Source organism: Petaurus breviceps, unplaced genomic scaffold, assembly GCF_028583685.1.
Source record: "Petaurus breviceps papuanus isolate PSGF00001 unplaced genomic scaffold, PetGlider_PUasm1.0 90775, whole genome shotgun sequence".
Taxonomy (NCBI): domain Eukaryota; kingdom Metazoa; phylum Chordata; class Mammalia; order Diprotodontia; family Petauridae; genus Petaurus; species Petaurus breviceps.
The window spans coordinates 11,406,047-11,427,789 of record NW_027187342.1 but is presented as its reverse complement, the minus strand read 5'-3'; the positions used below and the strand labels follow the sequence as shown (position 1 = coordinate 11,427,789).

Here is a 21,743-nt window from a genome sequence, read left to right as displayed (position 1 = left end):
CACCAAGGGGTCGAGATTGGGAAGAGAGAAGTATTTAGCCTTTCAAGAGTACTGACCTGGAAAAAAGACATAAAGAGGTGCTGGAGGCATTGGAGGTTAGAGTGAGGACAAAGGACAGCGTTAGGGGTCACAATGCAGAGGGAAAGATGGAATGATGAAAAGTTATAATCAGGTAAGGAATTTTGGAGTTTATGAACGTGGAAGTAGAACACTTGTGGCTAAAGGCATAAGCAAAGTTTGATTATCCCTGATTAGTTAAGGTGAAATGGAGAAGTAGGTCAGTAGGTCATGAAAACTGAGTAGACTGAGGAACTGTAAAATTAGAGTATTTGACAGTGTCAATATGTATGTATGTATGTATGTGTGTGTGTATCTCCTTCCATTTTCAAGTTAAACTCCTTGAGAAAGAAGTTTACACTCCTACATCCTCTTCCTCGCCTCTCACTGTTTTCTAAACCAGCAGTCTGGCTTCTGACCTTGAGATGATTCGTTTTATATGAAAAAGTCACATGTCAATAAAATATAGATATCCCATACCCCATCTAGTACTAGTACTTGCTCCCCTACCCCAAGGAAGTTTTGCCAGTCTGTTTTTTTTTCACCCTCAAACAAGCTTTGTCTTTGTTTTGGATATTCTTTTATTCAGAATGTAAAGTCTGACATAGAAGATATTCTCAATGTATATTTAATAGGGGCAGCACAATGGATAGAGTGCTGGGCCTGGATTTTGGAAGATGTGAGTTCATATCCAGCCTGACACTTATTAGCTGTGTGACACTGGGTAGGTAATTTAACCTCTGCCTCAATTTCCTACTCTGTAAAATAGGAATGATAATGGTACCTGGGTTGTTGTCCCAGGGTTATTGTAAGGATCAAATGAGATAATAATTATAAAGTACTTAGCACAGTTCTTTACTAAGTGTTATAGAAATATAGTTATAGAAAATAGAAATATAGTTATAAAAATATTAGTTATTCTTATTAGCTTCTCTGGAAATTTATAATTTTATATAAATAAATGCAACTAGAAGGTCTGTTCTTTTTTGTACAAATATTGAACTACAGGGTTGACTAGGTGGCACAGTGGATAGAGCACCAGCTCTGGAGTCAGGAAGACCTGAGTTCAAATTTGACCTCAGACACTTGACACTTACTAGCTGTGTGACCTTGGGCAAGTCACTTAACCCCAGTTACCCTGCCTTCCCCACTCCAAAAATAAAAAAATAAAATAAGAAATATATGTATAACTACAAATAATGATGCAGTTTACTAACTTGTGAATTGAATTACCATTCATTTTACTCATATGATTTCAGTTGATGGTGAACTATGGAATTTTAAGAATAGCTAAGTGGCATAATGCATATTTAATTATTTTGAAGATTAAAATCATATCATAAAAACTATATGTGATAGAGACTGAACTAGAATAACATTTCTGCTGTGCTTTCTTGTGAAACTAATACACACACTTTTATTATTACTATTATTATTTATTATTATTATTATTTTCTGTAGGCTCATAGCTGGCAACCTGGAATAAAAAATCCTTATCGTGGAGTGGTCGTGTGGCCTGTTCCTGAAAACATTGAAATCACTGTCACTCTATTTAAGGTAAGTTTCATTTGTATATTTTATTTTTCCTAATAGAATATGTGGCATTTCAAAAAGTTCGAGAGACGTAATTTCTGGGTAATTTAATAATTTTGTTAATGATGCCAGCATGTTTATTAATAAAAAGATGGTCATTTGGCCATCTTCCTTAGCCAAAAATCTTTCATGGCCCAGTGGGCTCACAGTTTCTGTACCCTTGAAAGAGCAGGTGTTCTGAGGGTGGCAGTCAACTCTGATTGGTTAACAATTAATGATAAGATGAATATTACAATGAGAAGCTGGGTTGTATTACATTGAGAATCTTGGAATAGTGACTTGAATAACCCAAATATTGGTCAAATATTATCAGTATTTATATATACACTTATCAATTTACATATCACCTGTCTAATAAAAGGGAGAATCAATACTTTGCCAGACCTGTCTGAATAGGAATGTGCATCCATTAGCCTAAACGTAGAATTTCTTTTGCTTCTGATTAGATATTGACCTGGGTAAATCTTTAAGAAAGATTTCCTACACTAGTTGATTTCTGGAGAAGGAAATAGAAAAGGGAAAAAACCTTTAGTTCTAATACAATAATTAGTTATTAATATAAGAGAGAATTGTTTCTTTCAAATTTAAGTTTCTTGAGGGCTATGACTATACAATTTTTGTCATTGTGTGATCAGCTTCTTAGCTTAGTTTTTGGCATGTAGTAGATGCTTATTAAATGTATGCAGTTCTATTTGATACATTGCAAAGTGTATTATTGCATAATTATGATTCTTTCTCAGTATTGTAACAGTCTGTTCTTCCTATTGAAGCCCAGCCATTAAAATGAATATAATTGCTGTTAGAGACACTGGTAAGTTTTTAAGGGAGGAATATAATACATTGTTTTTAGGTTTACCTTCTTCCTTGGCACCTACCCATATGTGTGTGTGTGTATCTGTCAACCCAGACGTATTTATGTACATAAGCACATGCGTATATGTGCTTATATGCATTCATGTATTTATTCTCATATGTTCATACATATATAAGAATATATGTGTGTACATATGTATGTGTGTGTAATAGTAATGGAATTTGAAGATCCCCTTGTATTGGCAAGCTAACAGATACTTAGCACTTAGTTTCAAGTTAAGTAATAAGAACTTGTGAATCCTACAGTGGTGAGATAGACTTGTTCATGTAACAACAAGGGGCTGAACAGGGAGGAGCTAATACCTTATATAAAGAAAAGCCCAATCTAGAGAGTCAGAACTTCTGGGAACAGCATCATGGAGGCAGAGCACTACTGCTGGAGAGAGAGGGAGAGAGAGAGAGAATTTCTGGGAACAAGAATTACTGAGAGAGAGAGAACTGCCAGGATCCCGAGGACTTCTGAGGGCCACTTGGAGCTGCCAAGGATTTCTGAGGACCAGTTAGAACTGCCGAGGACTTCTGAGGGCCATCCAGAGCTGCCAAGGATTTCTGAGGGCCCGTTGGAGCTGCTGAGGACTTTGGAGGGCCAGCTGGAGCTGCTGAGAACTGAGGAGTCAAGACTGTGGTGCCAGTACTTTGTCTGTTTTGGGTCTATCTTGATTCCAGGCAGAACGTGAATTGAAGAAGATGCTGACAATGTGATGAGTGTTGTTGTGGCTTTTTTTGAGCTTTGTCTTCCCAGGAACAGAGTCTGTGAGGGATTTGGGGTGGACTGGACACTGTGAGCTTCAATATGGAGCAGGAACTGCACAGAGAACTGGACAAGGAACTGGGAACTGTTTACCTTTGAACTCAGGTGGCAGTTGGTTAGATTTGGGCAGGAGCTGGGGCCATAGAAGAGGAAACCGTGGAAGCTGAGAGCCTGCCTCCAGTCAAGATGAAAAGACCTCTCCTTGGGTATTTAATGCTGACTGAAGAGATTGTAACTTAATTGTTACCTAGGGGTGGATGGCCTTTGTACTTTTCACTACTCCTTAAGAGGGTACTTAGTAGTGACTGATGATATTGTAACTTAATTGTGACCTAGGGGTAGAAAACTTTTTACTTTTGTACTTTGTGATTGACTAAATGAATGTACTTTGTTTAAGAAAGAAGACTTTCTGATTGAAGAGATTAGGACAATGTGACCTAGGAGTGGACTTTGTGATTGACTAAATGAATGCTCCGTGTTTAAAGAGAGCTTTTACCTTTGTGTTTTGTGATTGAATTAAGGATTTGCTAAATGATTGAGTTACTTAATGATAGTACTTTGTTTAAAACTATGTGACCACTTTGGTGAAAACTACATGGCCATTTTAGTGTTAAGTTGTTAAGTTATAACATGGTGAATGCTGTATTTTGATTTTCTGTGAATATTTTGCCTTAATTTGTTACTGAATAAATAGAGAGTTCACTATACTGTGTAATCAGAATCTTGAAAGCTATTCACAGCAGTAGTCCTCAGGAAAGCTGCTCATGCTTGGCTTTGCAGTGTGTGTGTGTGTGTGTGTGTGTGTGTGTGTGTGTATTCATAAGCTCTGGTGTAGTTAAGTAGATACTCATTCTGCTAACCGTGATAATCTGGTATAAGGTGTGTGTTTCAAATATAACATTTTCTATATTTTGTTACATGCCATTTGTTGCTGCTTTATGTAACATTTATACAATTAAAGTAGTTGCATTTTTTCCTCTAATTAAAGTTTAAAGTCAATATGGAATAATGCATTGAGAATTAGGCTTGAAGTTAGAAAGACCTGTGTTCCATTCTTGCCTCTGATTCATAGTCTGATCACAGATAAATCACTTAACCCCTCAGAGTGCTGGGTAGTTCTCTGAAATTATTACATATATACCAGTTTTTAATCTGCATTTAGTAAAGGAAGTTTTTATACCAGGATTTCCTTCAAATGATGAAATCACAGTTCCAGTCCCTTACCCCACAAATTGTTGATTTAAAAAAACCTTAAGATTAAGCTTATATTTTAATCTCTTGTACTACAAAAAAAGGAAAAGAACTGGTTTTTTTTGTGCTTTAGGAAAAGAAGGGTACATCGTTTGGGCCAAAGAGAAGTACATTTTTCTGAAGATGAATTAGATCAATCCTGTAAATGAAAGCAGTAGAATATTTAAAATATTGAAAAATATTGGAAAATATTAAAAGTATATATTGGTCATTCCATATCATATAACATTAGTCCTTTATTTTGTTTTCGTGAAATAGGTTAAGAAAAAATGGATGATGGTTTCTTGCTTTCTTTTATTTATTATTGTATCATAGAATCTTGACATGTATTGTAGAGAAAGAAAAAGGATCTATTTCCATTGTGCCTTCTGGAATGCCTGTTCCATAAGCAATAAACTTCCTTTCATCTTAAATGTATTCCTTTATCCCTCTTTCCATCTATTAGCTTTTACTAAATCCTGGCTTCCCTTTCTAGTACTGACTGCACCTTCACTCATTTTCCTCAGCTTACTGGTTGAGGCAGTATATTCTTTGTTTTGCATTGCCACTTCAAGGTTCTCCCCCTTCCTTCTTCACTCAGTAATTTCTCTTGCTTTGAGGTTCATGCTATTCCTATTTACTACCCAATCAAAATTCAGTAGCTATTGTCTACAGATTTCCAGGTCACTCCCCTTCTTTCCTCAGTGAATTGTATACCTGGCTTAAAATTTTTCTCTCCTCCCTAGTCCTTGCCCTCACATAAGGGGGCTTTAGTATACATATTAATTCTTCCTCAAGTGCCCTGGCCACTCAGTTCCTTAACTTACTCATTTCCCATGAACTATTTCTCTAGCCACCTTAGCCACACACAAAAATGATCATACCTTTTAGCTTATCATTACCACAAATGTACCACTTCCATGTTCAGGAATTCTGAAATACCTTTTTTTGACCACAGTCTATTGGCTTTTTACCTTTCTCTCTGACTTCCTTTCCATAACCTTTCTCTGCATTATCACAATGACCTCCAGTCTCTTGACCCCTCAGTTTTCTCCCATGTCATCTTCCTTGCACTAGTCAGTCATTCCTCTTCTCTTCATCTTGACCCTTTGGTGAACCAGTTCAACTCTGCACTGTCTTCTCTTTAATCCCTAGGCCCCTTATCACATTATTGATTATGTCAAGTCAAGCCTCAACCTTGGTTCACTCCTATCACTTGTTGCCTTTGCTTTTGTGCCTATATATGTGCTGTAGAATAAAGGTGGAGAAAATCATGGAACTTTAGTGCCTGGGTTCACTACAGATATATGTTATATGACCTCAACTGGGCTCTCACTGTTGCTAGGCAATCTTACTATAGCTCCTTTATGAACTCACTGTCTCACTCTCCACAATGGCTCTTCCAAACCTTTTCTTCCCTCCTCACACTTCTCATGGCTCCCCCTCAGCTGAGAATCTTCCCTCATATTTTACAGAAAAAAAATTGAGGCCATTTTCTGTGAACTCCCTCCTTTCCTTTCTTCCTCATTTCCTATCATTTAGGTGCCCTCTGCCATTCTCTCCTTCACCCTGTCTCACATGATGAAATGTCCTTAATTCTTACCAAGGCTAACCCCTCTACTTATTCAGGTGATCCCTTTCTATCCCATCTCCTCCAGCAGAGTGCCCTCTCTGTCATCACCACTCTTTCATTTATTTTCAATCTCTCCCTGTCTCCTGGTTCATTTTCTAAGGTTTGTTAACACACCATGTCTCCCTTATCCTGAAAAACAAACAAACAAACAAACCCTTACTTGGTCTTTCTATCCGTGCTAACTATTATCCTGTTTATCTTCTGTCCTTTATAGCTAAATTCCTTGAAAAAGCCATCTACAAAAGGTGCTTCCACTTTCTCTACTCTCAATCTCTGCTTATGCCCTTATAATCTGGCTTCTCATTTTATCATTCCACAGAAATAACTCTCTCCAATGTTACTAATGATCTCTTAGTTGCCAAATCCAATGACCTTTTCTCAGACCTTGTTCTCCTTGATCTCTCTGCAGCCTTGACACTATTGATGACTGTCTCATTAAATGGTTCCTAGGGTTCTTTTAAACTGTATTTTCTCCTTGATAAATAATTTCCTTTTAGTAGTTGTAATAGTAGTTGTTGTTCAGTTGTTTTTTTAGTCATGTCTGACTCTTCATGACATCATTTGGAGTTTTATTGACAAAGATACTGGAGTAGTTTACCGTTTCATTTTACAGATGAGGAAACTGAGTCAAACAAAGGTCACACAGCAAATAAGTATCTAAGGCCAGATTTGAACTCAGGAAGATGAGTCTTCCTGATTCCAGGCACAGTACTATATTCATTGCACCACATCCCTGTCCTTTTTCTTTTTTTAAGCAATTGGGCTTAAGTAACTTGCTCAAGGTTACACAGCCAGTTATTTCTGGGTGTGGTGCTAAGTATCAGAACCTGGATTCGATCCCAGGTCATCCCGACTCTGGAGCCGGTGCTCTTACTCGCTGAGCCACCTGGCCGCCCCATCCCTGTCCTTTTTTGGTAGTTAAACCATTCATTTTTATAAACTCTCTTTACTGCCATTCATTTCTCCAAAAATTCATTAACATAGGAAATGTTATGTCTAATAATAATAATAGCTGATATTTCATATTTTACTTTAAAGTTGGCAAAACACTTTACATGCATCAGCTCATTTGAGATATGATTAAGGACTTCATTGAAGGAGTGGTGTCTTTGCCTAAATCTGCTAGATTTTTTCAGTTCTTTTGAGCACTGTGCCTTATTTGTCATATTTTGCAGTGCCTATGATAGTACTTTGTACCTAGTAGGCACTTAATAAATATTTATGTCAGTTGTAGAAAAAATGGGGGATTTTAGAAGGTGGAGGTAGTGCAGAGCGATCAGTTAGCAAACACAAAGTGCTTGCTGTGTGCTAAATGAAACCATTCATGTCGCAAGATTATATTTGCAAAGGGAGACAACATATACATATATTATCATGTGTAACATGTACAAAATAAATGCAAGGTAATTTTGTGGGAGAAAGCACTAATATGTTGGGGGATCTGTAAAGCTTTATGTAAAAGGTGTTGCTTGAGTTGAGTTCTTTTTGAAAGAAACTAGAAATTCTAAGAAATGGAAATGACAGGGGAGAGCATTCCAGGCATGGGAGGATGCGCACAGGTACATAGCTGGGCAGTGGAATTTTCTATGTGAATGTAGTTCCCCTTTGGTTATTTCACCCTTCCCTCATCCTCATCTGTAGATTCATGATTCTTGAATTTTGAGGCCTAAAGCTATAGATTTAATCTCACTATGACTCAAAGTACCATTGATACAATTACAGATCCATTGAAGTACTAAAGTAAGACTTTGAAATATCTATATAACTTCCTATAATTCAGGAGATAGTTTCAGAACATGCCTCTGATTTTTTTTTAATATTGTTTTCTAAATTTATTGACCAGCTAAATCTCTAAATAGGACTATTTTAAGCTTTCTGGAAAAACAAAAATATTGTTACAAAAAAATTCTGAAAAGTTTTGGTTCAAAAGGTAATGCATTATTTTAATTAGAAGAAGTCTATTAGGATAAAAGACAAAAAAATTTAAGATCATTTTGGGTTGCCCATTTTGTTACCTACTGGAGCAAGCCTAAAAAGTATTGGTAGGAAAAGAAGCAGCTTGCTTTATAAGCTTTTAGAAACCCAAAACAACTTAAAAAATTTTTTAAAGCTAATTATACTTAATTTTTTGTTTCAGGATCCACATGCTGAAGAGTTTGAAGACAAAGAATGGACATTTGTCATAGAAAATGTAAGTTGATCAAAAATTCATGCCTTGAGTGTATGATTCAATGTTAAGTAATGTCATATTTGAATATAATTTCTGGGATTGAGTTGTTTTTTAGGTTTGTCTATGATCAATGATTTAAGGTGCAGAACTGGTCTGTGCTGATGAAAGCCTCATGGAAATGAAATAAGATCTGTAACTCTAAGAATTTTTCTAACAGAGTAATAGCAAAATTGTAGAATTATTTAATAAAAAATTGTTTAGCTTAAGTTTGTGGAAGAAAAGAATATTCTGGTACTGAATTATGCTTTCAAATAGCTTTATGTGAATTTTGCAGTCTTTCATATGTTTTAAGGTTTGAAGAGTCAGAGCAGATATGTCAATTCTTAAGTCATAGATCTCCATAGCTGTTGTACATCATTTTTTTTTTCAGGTTGGTTCATAAATTGAATTATTAATGGGTTGATATTGACATGATTGAATGAATGAAAAAGCATATAATAAAGCTTTACCAAACACTAGGCTAAGTAAAAACAAAATTGAAACATTGTATGAAATAATAAGATGATACTTAGGAATGGGGGCTGGATTTATTATGTCATTGGTATAGAGACCTCACAGGTGACAAAATTCAGAGGGGACAACAATAATAACAAGAGGAACCAGGAGAGAACTCTTGAAAAGGAATTTTTTCTGAGTCTTGAAGTAAGCCAAGAAAACTAGGGAATGGAGTTGAGGAAGGAAGCATTTGAAGAATGGGGAAGAACTAGTGAAAAGGTGTGGGAATGGGAAATGGAGTGTCATGTATAAGGAACAACAAGTAGGTTAGTATTGCTGACTGAAAGGTAGGAAGGGCCAGGTTATGAAAAACTTTAAATACATTTATATATGTTTTGTTATATATTCTCCAGTTACATGTAAACATTTTTTAACAATTTTTTTTTAAATTTTGAACTCCAAATTCTCCCTCTCTCCTTCTAGCCCATCCATCCCTTGAGAAGCCAAGCAATATGATATTGAGTTGTGTGTGTGTGTTTTGTCTGTATGTGTGAAATCATACAAAACATTTCCATATTAGCCATGCTGCAAAAGAAAACACACACAAACAAGAAAAATAAAGCTTTAAAAAATATGCTTCATTCTGTACCCCAAATTCATCAGTTCTCTGTGGAGGTGGTTAGTATTTTTCATTATGTATTCTCTGGAATTGTGTTGGTTTATTTAAGATCATTTGGTCATTTGCTGATCAAAGTAGCAGTCATTAGCTCATGCTTGCCAAATTTTAATTTTTAAGGAATTATTTCTTAAGTGAGTGTTTTGTACCTCTTTTTTATATTTGGCCAATTCTTAAGTAGTTATTTTTATCAGTGAATTTTTGTACGTTTTTCCCCATTTGTCCACATTTCTTTTTTAAAGTATTACTTTTTTCAGTATTATTGTGCCTCTTTTTACCAAGCTGTTAATTGTCTGTTTATATTTTTCTTCTTTCACTCTCATTTTTTTTTTTTTACTTTTTGGAGGGGGGAAGGTAGGGTAATTGGGGTTGTGACTTGCCCAAAGTCACATGGCTAGTCACATTTTGTGTTAAGTGTCTTGAGGCCAGATTTGAACTCAGGTCCTCCTGATTCCAGGGCCAGTGCTCTATTCACTGTGCCACCTAGCCATCCCTCTCACTCTCATTTCTTTAATTTTTCCTTGACCATTCTTATTTGATTTTGACAACTGTTTTTTTAGCTCTCCTAGGACTTCTTGTTGGACTTGTGTCCAATTCACATTGTATTTTCCTGTGAGGCTTTGCTTGTAGCTGTTTTGACTCCATTGTTTTCTCCTGAGTTTGTGTCTTGATCTACCCTGTCACCATAGTAGCTTTTTAATGGTCAGTTTCTTTTTGTTTGTTTGTTCATTTTCCCACCCTATTTCTTGACTTTAAATTTATGTTAAAGTTGGGCTCTGTTCCTTATGTATGGAGGGAAAGGGGACAGTGTCCCAAGTTTCAGACTTTTTCTGCATTTTTTTCCCAAAGCTGAGTCTGGGTGTTTATAAATTTTTGGTGTTCCAGGGTGGTGTGACCTGGGGAGAGATGTGGTCACTGCTCTCCTAGTTGGTGATCTGTTCCTTACTCAGGAAGGACTCTTCATCTCTTGGGATCACAATTGATACTACTTCTCAGGGCCCCTGCTACCTTAGGGTCTTAAGCCACATTGCTTGTTAAAGTCCCTGATCCCTTAAGACCAAAAATGATATGGTTGCTCAGGGCCCCTAGTCCCTCATGACTGAAAGTACTCTTCTCTTCCCTTGAAACGTGAACCAGAAGTGAGTATAGGCAGTGGAGTTGCCAGATATCTTCCAGTTCTACATCCAGTGCTAACATGGGAGACTCTCTAAATTTCTTTGTGACCAGTTTCCAGGTCCCCTTACTATCTCTGGCTTGAAAGCTCCTTCAGCTGCATTTGCTTCTGTTATTACCACCTAGTCCCATCACTGGTGTTTTCATTTATATGGTCTCCAGGACAGCCTCTACCCCTATGTCACAGATCTCTCTGACCTCCTAAGTTGTCTTGAGCTGGAAAAATATCTCACCCTAACTTTTGTTTGCTCTAGCTCTCCAGAATTTGATTTGAGGCACTATTTTAAAGTTGTTGAGAGAACTTGACTGCATGCTTTCTCTGTTCCACCATCTTGACTTTGCCCCTGGAAGTCCTTATGAGATGCTTTGAATTTCAACATAGGACTTTATATTTGATCCTGTAAGTAAAAGGGAGACCTTGGAGTTTTTGACAGGTGGGTGACATGGTCAGACTTATCAGACTTTAGAAAAATCATTTTGTTGGCTGAGGAGAATGGAATGGAGTAGAGAGATATTTGAGGCAAGGAGATCAGTTAGAAGATTACTATATAATAGTCCAGGTGAGAGGTGATGAGAGCCTAAACTAGAGTAGTGGTTGGGAGATTGGAGAGAAGAGAACATATACAAGAAATATTATGGAAGTTGAAATGAAATGATTTGGCAACAGGGTGGATATGTGGGGTGAGTGAGAGGAAGGAGAAGTTGAGGATCACTTGACTTGTAAGTCTGGCCGTCAGGGAAGATAGTAGTGTCCTTGACAATGTTAGGGAAGTTAAGAAAGATGAGTTCTGTTTTGGATATGATGAGTTTGAGATGCCCATAAACAGTTTAAAATGCCTCAGTGGCAGTTGCTGATATAGGACTGTAGCTCCAGAGGGAGCATCTAGGTGGTGAAGTGGATAGAATGCTAGGCCTGGAGTCAGGAAGACTCATCTTCCTTAGTTCAAATTTGCCTTCAGATACTTTACGAGCTTTGTGACCATGGACACATCACTTAACCTTGTTTACCTTCTAGAGTAGGAAGCAACAAACGACTCCAGTATCTTTGCAAACAAAACAAAACCAAACCCAATTGGTATCATGAAGTGTTGGACATGACTTAAATGACTGAACAACAACAAAGTCTTTCCTTACTATATGTCAGGTGCTGGGGTTACAAAGGCTGATACTCTGTATAAAAAAGCTGGTATGGTAGATTGTGCCCCGAATGTGAAGGGCTTTAAATGCATTTGTATTTCATTTTTCAGGCAGTAGGGAACTGGTTACTGGAGTTTATTGAGCAGGTAAAAGTTGTGGTGGGCAGCTTTGTGGAGAGTAGCTAGAAGGGGGAGAAACTTGAGGCAGAGACCAATTTGGTGGCTATTGCTGTATAGTACAGATGAGAGGTGAAGAGAACCTGAACTGGGATAGTGGCCAGGCAGATAATCTGCAAGTGACAGGGCAGGAATGTTAACACAGGTTCTCTGGCTTCAAATCTAGTGTTCTTCCTACTAACCAGCTACTTTCTGAGTATATTATAAGTAGTCTTTGAGAGTCTTTCCAAATGAGATTTTGTGATGTCTTTGAAATTTGACTTATGTGTTAGACAGGTTTCCATTTTACAGATGAGGATAGAGGTAAACCAAATATATGTACATATATTTGGCTCCATATATATTTTATATATTAACTATGGAACAGAGAGGTGGGGTCACATGGTAAGTCACTGGCAGAGCTGGTATCCTTTATTCTTGATTTTTAGTTTAGTGCTCTTCCTTATATACCATATAGCCTCAGAACTGGACCCTATGATGTTGAAATTTAGAGGACATGGACAGCTTTTGCAATCCTTCAGGATCATAGAAACAACTGAGCTTAATGCTTAGCTAGCAAGAAAATTTAAAAGGAGCAACCAGATGATAAGACTAGCATCTTCTCTCATCATTAGCTCTTCCTCTGCCTATTCCTTCCCTTTCATGGCTTCTCAACAGCATTTCAGGTTGTAGTTGTTATTTTAAAACTATTTTCCCCATGTGTACTGTTTGCCTCTTATCCAGGATGTGCAGATTGCTAGTACTAATTATTATTATTTTTTAAAGCAATCAGAGTTAAGTAACTTGCTCAAGGTTACACAGCCAGTTATTTCTGGGTGTGGTGCTGAGTGTCTGAGCCCGGGATTTGATCTCTAGGTCATCACGACACTGGAGCTGGTGCTCTTACTCACTGAGCCACCTGGCCGCCCCTGGTACTAATTATTTATAAGCATTGGAGTGGTAGAAAGGAAAGGAAGGAGGAAAAAAACTTTTTTTAAACATCTAATATATGTCAGGCATTAAAATGGCTAAGCATTTTACAAATATCTCATTTTATCTTTACAACAATCCTGGGAAATAGGTGCTGTTATTCTCCCCATCTTACAATTTAAGAAATTGAGGCTGACAGAGGTACAGTGACTTGCCCTGGTTCACACAGCTAGTAAGTATCTGAGGCCAGATTTGAACTCAGGTCTTCCTAAGTTGTCATGTTGAGCTATCCACTGTTCCACCTAAATCTATATGAATTTTGCTCATTTAATTGACACATTTTTGGAAAAATATTTCATTACCTATTCTTATAGCTATGTAAATCTATTATGAACTTCCAGGACTACATATTATATATATTATTTATTTTTTCTTTTTCTAATTTCTTTTTTTCAATTTATGGGATAAAGCAAGCATTTCCATAACTTTGTATAATTTAAAAAATTATTGCACGTGATATTACCAATATATTATATACAACTTGCTTTTCCTTTAAATATATAATAAAGTTATCATGCACATTTCTTTTTATTCTTCCTTCCCTAACCTCCCATCCTAGTGATGGCTACCATTAGACACAAATATGTATATATATGGATTTATTAGTTATTTCTTTGGATGTAGATAATGTTTTTCTTCATATGTCCTTTGCAGTTAATTTGGGTATTTGTAATAGTCAAAATGACTTATTTTCTTATAGTGGTTCTTAAGACAGAATTTCTGTGACCATATTCAATGTTCTCTTAGTTCAGCAATTTTCTTAAAGAAAATTGATACGTGTATAATAATTTAAGGGCAGTTCAGTTTTTAAAAGAGATTTTAAAATATGTTTTACCTATATAAAATAGAATATGTAATAATATGTAAATAATACCATATATATACATAATACATATTGGGAGCAACTAAATGGGACAATGTATAGAGCACTAGCCTGGAGTTAGAAAGATTTGAATTTAAATCTGGCCTCAGACACTTATTAGCTGTGGTAATCCTGAGTAAATCACCTAAGTTTTGTCTGCCTCGGTTTCTTTAGCTGTAAAATGACAGCTACTTCACATGATTATGATGAGGATCAAATGATATTTTTAAAGTGCTTAGCACATTGACTGGCACCTAATAGGCAGTATATAAATGCTAGTTCTTCATTCAGTAAAAGGTCTCCATGGTATTATGGAGGGACCAGATGAAATTGGATTCTAGTCCTAGCTGTCATACTAACTTGCTTGTGACCTTGGACAAGTCATTTCTTTTCTTTAGACCTTAATTTCCTCATCTGTAAAATGAGGATGGTAGTCTTAAATGTTCAAAAGATTTAATGTTACTTAATGTTGCAGTGTTCTATGATCCTTTCAAAAGAAGGCTTAAAGACTAACCTTGAAAAGTCATTTCCAAGGTTAACAGCTCCACTCAGTGGTGAATGATGAAATTTATTCTTATGTTTGAAACTCTCATCTTACCTGATATATCCCTAATAGCTTTGAGTTATTAAGTGAAGAATTGATCTCAACATGTACTGAAGATGGACTAAAGCTAATTCAAGCTTTCTATTCTTGTCTTTTTTTTTTTGCATTTGAATTGCTGAGGCATTTGTGTTTTAATTTTTAAAAGTTGTTTTCTTAGAGTGGTATCTAAATTATGTGTTGTAGTTCTCTATCCTCTCCTCCCTCCCCCAATTGTATATTATCTCAGCACCTTCACCTGAGGTAAATGATAATCTGTGCTGAAGTCTGTGGTAGGTGATAAAGAAGCTCTGAAATTTAATGTTGTTGTGTTCCATTGTAATCTTTTGGGAAGGGGTAAAGGCAGAGATGGGTAAAACTATTCTAGAATAATTTTCGTAACTCAAATGTTCTTTTATACTAGAGGATTCTTCAAAATAACAATGTAATTTACTAGTGTGAAATCTTACTAATTAAAAATATATTCAAAATTGGTTAAGTTATTTGCCATTTCATAGTAGAAGAAATAATAATTAGAGGAAATAATTTGAAAAAGTTAGGATTTCCAGTTTTGTAACAAAACCTTTCAGTTAACCTTTTAAATCCTAACCTGTTTTAGCAGATTAGTCATGCAAGTCATTATCCTCATTACAGTTCATATCTAGTCTGAAATGGTTACTTTATTAGGTTTTTTTTTTTTGCTTGGTTATTGTTGAACACTGTTGAACATAATTTAAATGGAGTATAATTTTTAAGATGTGATACAATTAAATATTATACAAAACACTGCTTTTTATTGCGATCAAAGACGATGATGCCTTTATTTGATTAGTTATTTTTAATTTGTGATCAAAAAATGAATTTTCCTAATGTTTATCCTAAGCTTTCTTCTTGAGATCCTCCCCCCCACCCAAGGGAAATGAAAGAATATTTCCTACCCCAGGCTGTAAATATCAGAGTTTCCAACTTCAAAAAAGGAAAACTTAATGTGGAAATCTGTTTTCTCATCCTAGATATCTTTCTTACTTCAAAGGAATCATTGGGAAAAATGCTAATCACAATATAATTTCTAATAGAAAGAGAATCGAAAACATTTTGAGTTCACTAAAATTTTCAGTTCTGTCTTCCCGCATATAAATAAGTTTAAGGTTAATTAATACCCCCTTCTTTAACAAAACATATAATTAATTCATTATCTTCTTTGTATGTGTACTATTCTCATTCAACCAAAGCTGCCTTTTCTGTGTGTGTGTGTATGTGTATGTGTGATAATTTTAAAAATTCACCAAAACAAATATAAAAGGATTTAAGATTGTCTTTTTTTCCCTTAACTTTTAACAAATAGACTTTCATCTTATTAATGGAATTCAATAATAGATCAGGTAAAATCAACTAAAATTTAATATTTTCCAGATGTTTACCTGCTCTCTGCCGTTCAAATTGATTATGTTCTACTGTTTCTGCAATATAAATTAAATCAACCTTTTTGATTTTTTTCTGGAATGAAATATTTTGATTATATGCCTATCTCTGTCACTGTCTGACTTTCCTTCATTCCTGTAATACTAAACTACTACAGCTTCCACAGCCCTTATGGCTTGCTTACCCATTCCCCTGTTTGAACTCTTCTGTATTGTCAACAAACTACCCTTCATTTGTTAGTACTTCCTGGTATTAAATCATTCTTGGCTTAGGATATCACATACCTCAAAACCCCCTCTAATCTGGTCACTGCTTTGTTTACACCTCTCACTTCAACTCAAGATACTTCTTACATATTACAGTCATTTCCATACCTTTTTTTTTTGTCATAGTAACTAAACAGTATCTCTTTAACATTTTTGCTATCTAAATTCCTGATCTTCCTTGATGCCATCTATGGAGTTATTGAGCCTTCTCTTCCCTGTCTGGCTCAGCAAGACGTGACCCAAGAAGGGTAATGACCATAGAATCCCTAGGGATTCCTTGCTACCTAGCTACCTCCCTTAAACTCTATTTCCTTTTTTTTTTTTTTTTTTTTTGCTTTTTGGAGAGGGGAAGGTAGGGCAATTGGGGTTAAGTGACTTGCCCAAGGTCACATGGCTAGTTTTGTGTTAAGTGTCTGAGGCCGGATTTGAATCCAGGTCCTCTTGCCTCCAGGTCTGGTGCTCTATTCACTGAGCCACCTAACCACCCCATCTTAAACTCTTATTTCCAACCCATTTCATATTTCTCCTTTTCATATTCCCGTACTTAAGCCAAACTAGACCACTTACTATCTTCTCCTGCCCTTATTCATTTACAAGCACCACCCCAACACTTGGCACAATTGTTCCTCTCATCTCTACTTGTTGACATCTTTTTTATTTTACTGTCACTCCCTGAATTTTTCCCTTATCCTCCCAATTAGAACTTTGAATCTCTTTCTTTGAATTCCTTTGAATTTTAATTTGACATATCTCATGTATTTTGTCTTATACAACTTATGTGTTTCAATTCTTTTCCCTAATTTTAAGCTTCTTGGATAGTATTTTTTTCTTTCACTTGCCATTATTTTCAGTAAATAGCAAGAATCAGGAATTTATTTTATATGTATATCCATATATGTGCACACAAAAATGCATGTTATATATAAACATATATACACATATGTCTGTTAATCTGTAGTGAATCACTTTAAAAATAGACAGCCTTTTAAATTGAGTCAGAGATTGGAATGAATTGTATATTTTATCTGAAAGACACTGGCTGAAAGAAACGGAACAAAATAGTACAATAATAGATTAAGCATTTAAACTTAAAATGGACAGAATTGTAGAAAAGGTTTAAATTTGTTCTATATTCTAATTAATGACCTAAAGATGGAAATCAGAATTTTGGGAAATAAACATAATAGTAAGATCTTGTTATTACATTCTAGTTTTATAAACTCAAAGAATATTATAAATTGAAACGTTTATTCAGGGATGAAAGATGAGATATAAGTTCTACAGTTATTGATTCACAATAGTAAGGTGCATTTGCCTTCTGAATTGCTAGTACCATTTTATTTAGTTTATTCTGCTTACTTTCTGTTAGTTGCCTGCAAATATCTTTTAGATAAAAATGAAAGAGAAGGCCAACCATGGTTGTTCACAATAGTTGTTATACTTTGTCAGCTAGAGGGAAAAAAACCAATGAGCAAGTCTGTCAGTTCAGGAAGCAAACCTCTAATAGTATGTTAAATGTGTTTAAAACAAGCAGTATGAGCAATTTTTTTTGCCATATGTTTATTTATAGGAAATCAGCAGTGAAATATTATTACCAGTGCACAAGAGGCTCTGAATCTGCATGAGGTCTTTTCTTTTTCTACATCAAATATCAAAACAGAGACTTGGTAATTGTTTTACAGTAGGATTCTAATGATATTCCAAACATAAGAACTTGGCTTTTAATATAAAAGTATTTGTTTTAAGATTGTTCAATTTGCTACTTTTTATTTGACTTTCTTCTGTATATTCTTGTCTGTATGTAAATAAATCTTCTAAATCTATAGTAGTGAAATAGCTTTTTGACATTGAATTTGCCTGTATTGCCACCTATACACAACCCCACCCTCTCCACACATGGAAAAAAAATCCTTGGGATATCAATTGGTCATTTTCCCCCAGATAATTCTTTGATCTAAATAAATATGAAGAACAGTGGGGGATTAAAAAAACAACAGCCTTAAAGACAAATAGCCTAAAACCAAGATATTTATCACTTTATAAAACTGAAGCTTTGAATTATGTTGATTGGGTATAGGTTCATTTAGTGGTTGGTAGTGGTCATCCTTAATTCCTGAAAAAGACCAAAATGACATCACTATGCTAGAGCCCAGTTTCAGTGTGTCCTACTGTGACTGATCAGACCAATGCGAGCTCGGAATACTCTTATCACAGGTTAGGCACAAATAGTCTGTGTGAACATTTGGGTAGATTCTCTAAATTTGCACATCTTGCCTTTCCTTTGAGCTATTTCAGTTCTGCTTTGCTCATAGAGCACAGCACCTTCTCTGATGTGGGCATACCATATAGAGTGCTCCTGTGTCAGTATCTCCCATGTCACACAATCAGTTCCAAAGTTCTCAAGAGAGAACTTGAGACTATCCTTGTGTCATTTCTTCTGACCACTGTGTGAAAGTTTGCCCTGTGTGAGTTCTCCACAAAATAGTCTTTTTGGCAAGCATGCATTTGTTTAGAACAAAGATGTGGGTAGATAGCTCAGAACTTTTTTCCTTAAAAAGTATTCTATTAAAAATGGAATTAAACTTGTTTGCTGACCATTACCAGAGAGATCGAAAACTGATTGGAGGAATTTAGTTTACCTATGTGTTTCAGATACTTTCTTGAAAGTATTATCAATTGAACTAGTTTCAGCATTTCAACATCCTTAGTCTTTTTTTTTCAAATGCTTTATTAAGTTCTGGTTTACATCATTAATTTCCACCAGATTTTGAGTTACAAATTTTTTCCCCGTTGTCCCCCTAGCCACCACCCCAAAATAGTGGTCCCACAGGATATCCCCTCCTCCAATCTTCTCTCTCCTATATCTTCTCCCATACCCCCTTCGACTTTTCCAGTAGGGCATGGTGGATCTCTATGCCCCAATGCCTGTATATCTTATTTCCCAATTACATGTAAAATAGTATTAATAATTGTATTTATATATTTTTAAACATTTGATTTTAAATCTTTGAATTCCAGATTCATTCCCTTCCTCCCTTGTCACCCACCCTTACTGGGAAGATAAGCAATTCAGTATAGGTTGTACCTGTGTAGCTATGTAAAACATTACCATGGTAGATATATTGTAAAAGACTGACTATATTTCCCTCCGTTCTATCCTACCTCCCATTTGTTCTGTTCTCTACTTTGATCCTGTACCTTTTCAAAAGTGGGTGCTTCCAATTTCCCTCCCCCCCAGCTTGCCCTCCCTTCCATCATCCCCCCTCTCATACCCTTCCCTACTACTCTCTTGTAGGATGAGATAGTCTATTTAGTGTGTATGTCATTCCCTCCCTGAGCCAAATTCAATGAGAATAAGGTTTTGACTTTTTCCCTTCCTGTTCTTCCCTTTCATTGTAACCATTTTCCCTTGCCGTTTCTATATGAGAATTTACCCCATTCTGTCTCTCCCTATCTCCTCTCATTATATTCCTCTCTCACCTCTTAATTTCACCTTTTAAGTATCATCCCCTCCTGTTAGATTGGTCCTGTGCCCTCTATCTATGTATACCTGTAAACATGTATACACACATTCACATATGTATTCATATGCCCATATACCCTCCTATATAGACGCGCACACACACACACACACACACACACACACACATATATTTCCATTCCCTTCAACTATTTTCATACTGAGAAAAGTTTCATAAGTTAAAATTATCCTTTTTCCATGTAGGAATGTAAATAGTTCAAGTTTGATAAGTTCCTTATGATTTCTTTTCCTGTTTACCTTCTCAGACTTCTCTTACTTCTTGTATCTGGATGTCAGATTTTCTATTCAACTCTGGTTTTTTCAACAAGAATGCTTGAAAGTCCTCTATTCCACTGAATGATCATATTTTCCCCTGAAACATGATACTCAGTTTTGCTTGGTAGGTGATTCTTGGTTTTAATCCCAGCTTCTTTGCCTTCTGGAATATCATATTCCAAGCCCTTCAGTCCTTCAGTGTAGAAGCTTCCAGTTCCTGTGTTATCCTGATTGTGTTTCTACAATATTCAAATTATTTCTTCCTGGCTGCTTTTAATATTCTCTCCTTGATCTGGGAATTTCAGAACCTGGCTATAATATTCCTAGGAGTTTTCTTTTTGGGATCTTTTTCAGGAGGTGATCAGTGGATTCTTTCAACCTCTATTTTGCCCTCTGGTTCTAAAACATCAGGGCAGTTTTCCTTGAGAATTTCTTGGAGGATGATTTCTAGGTTCTTACGTTGATCATGGCTTTCAGGTAGTCCAATAATTTTTAAATTCTCTCTCCTGGATCTATTTTCCAGGTCAGTGTTTTTTCCCATGAGATATTTCACATTTCCTTCTATTCTTTCATTTGTTTGGATCTGTTCAACAGCATCTTGATTTCGCATAAAGTCACTAGCTTCCATTTGCTTCAATCTAATTCTGAAGGAATGATTCTCTTCAGTGAGCTTTTGAGATTCTTTTTCCATCTGGCAAATTTTACTTTTTAAGGCATTCTTCTCCTCATTGCTTTTTTGAGCCTCTTTTGCCATTTGAGTTAGTCTGTTTTTTAAGGTATTATTTTCCTCAGTCAGGATGTTGAGTCTCATTTCATAATTTTCTTGCATTGTTCTCATTTCTCTTCCAAATTTTTCCTCCACTTCTCTTATTTACTTCTTCAGGTCCTCTATGGCTTGTACCCAGCTCATATTTTTCTTGGAAGCTTTTGGTGCAGGAGTTCTGACTTTGCTGTCTTCCTCCTGTTCCATGCTTTGCTCCTTTTTGTCCCCAAAATAGGAGTCTAATGTTGGATTGCTTTGCTTGGTTTGCTTCCTTTTCCTGCTCATTTTGCCACTCAATTACTTGACTTTTGGGCTTTTTGCCACAGTAGGACTCTGCTACCAGACAGGCGAGCTTCGTACTAAATGCTGGGGTTTTCTCAGCTGCTGAAGGTATTAGTTGGGTGCCCTCTTTGAAGCCTCCACACGCTCTGGCAAGCTGGTCACACAACCCAGGACCTCCACCCTAGACCACAATCCAGATCCAATCAGGGTAAAGCAAGAGCAATTACCCCTCAGACTGGTCTCTTGGTCCTCCTACACTCTGCAGGCCAGGAGCTGAAGCTGCCAGGTGGGGCCGGCTGTACTGCCCGGCTCCTCAGTGGCTTCTCGCCCTGGGGGAAGAGGCCAATGCACTCCCAACTACTGGATCCCAAAATCCATACTGCACTGACCTCTCACTTTGTCCTTTACATCTATATATTGATAATTCTGGAAATGACCACAGCTGCTAGTGATCTGGAGTCCCTCCAGCCAGTCGTTGGTCAGGCCTGCCCTGGGGCTAAAACCTCAGTGTGAGGCTGGGCTTGGCTCCCAGAACACTGTGCTGGCTGATTCCTGCTGGCCTGCCGGGCTGTCCTCAGCAGGAGGTTAGCTTCTTTTTGTCATTTTGGGGGTTCTGCAGCTCCAAAATTAGTTCAGAGTCTCCTTTTACATGAATTGGGGGAGGTGGAAGCTAGAGTCCCACGGAAGTCATGTTTCTACTCCGCCATCTTGATTCTGCCCCCTCAACATTCTTAGTCTTAAAACAAATCTAGAAAAAAATGTCATTGTTCTTGTATGATATTTATGGGGATTCTAACAATTTAGCTTTCATATAGTTAAATTTAGTTTGAAAAATTTGG

At 36.4% G+C, this 21,743-nt stretch overlaps 1 protein-coding gene across 7 annotated transcripts in view; it reads left to right on the top strand.

Annotated features, from left to right (window-relative positions):
* Positions 1 to 21,743, top strand: part of EHBP1 (EH domain binding protein 1) — a 422,755-nt gene that overhangs the window by 80,407 nt on the left and 320,605 nt on the right. For all 7 annotated transcript variants that reach the window (XM_069069010.1, XM_069069006.1, XM_069069005.1 and 4 more), the window contains exons 4-5: positions 1,519 to 1,614; positions 8,275 to 8,328. In XM_069069010.1, the coding sequence (XP_068925111.1) occupies positions 1,519 to 1,614; positions 8,275 to 8,328 (150 nt within the window). The remainder of the gene's footprint in view (positions 1 to 1,518; positions 1,615 to 8,274; positions 8,329 to 21,743) is intronic.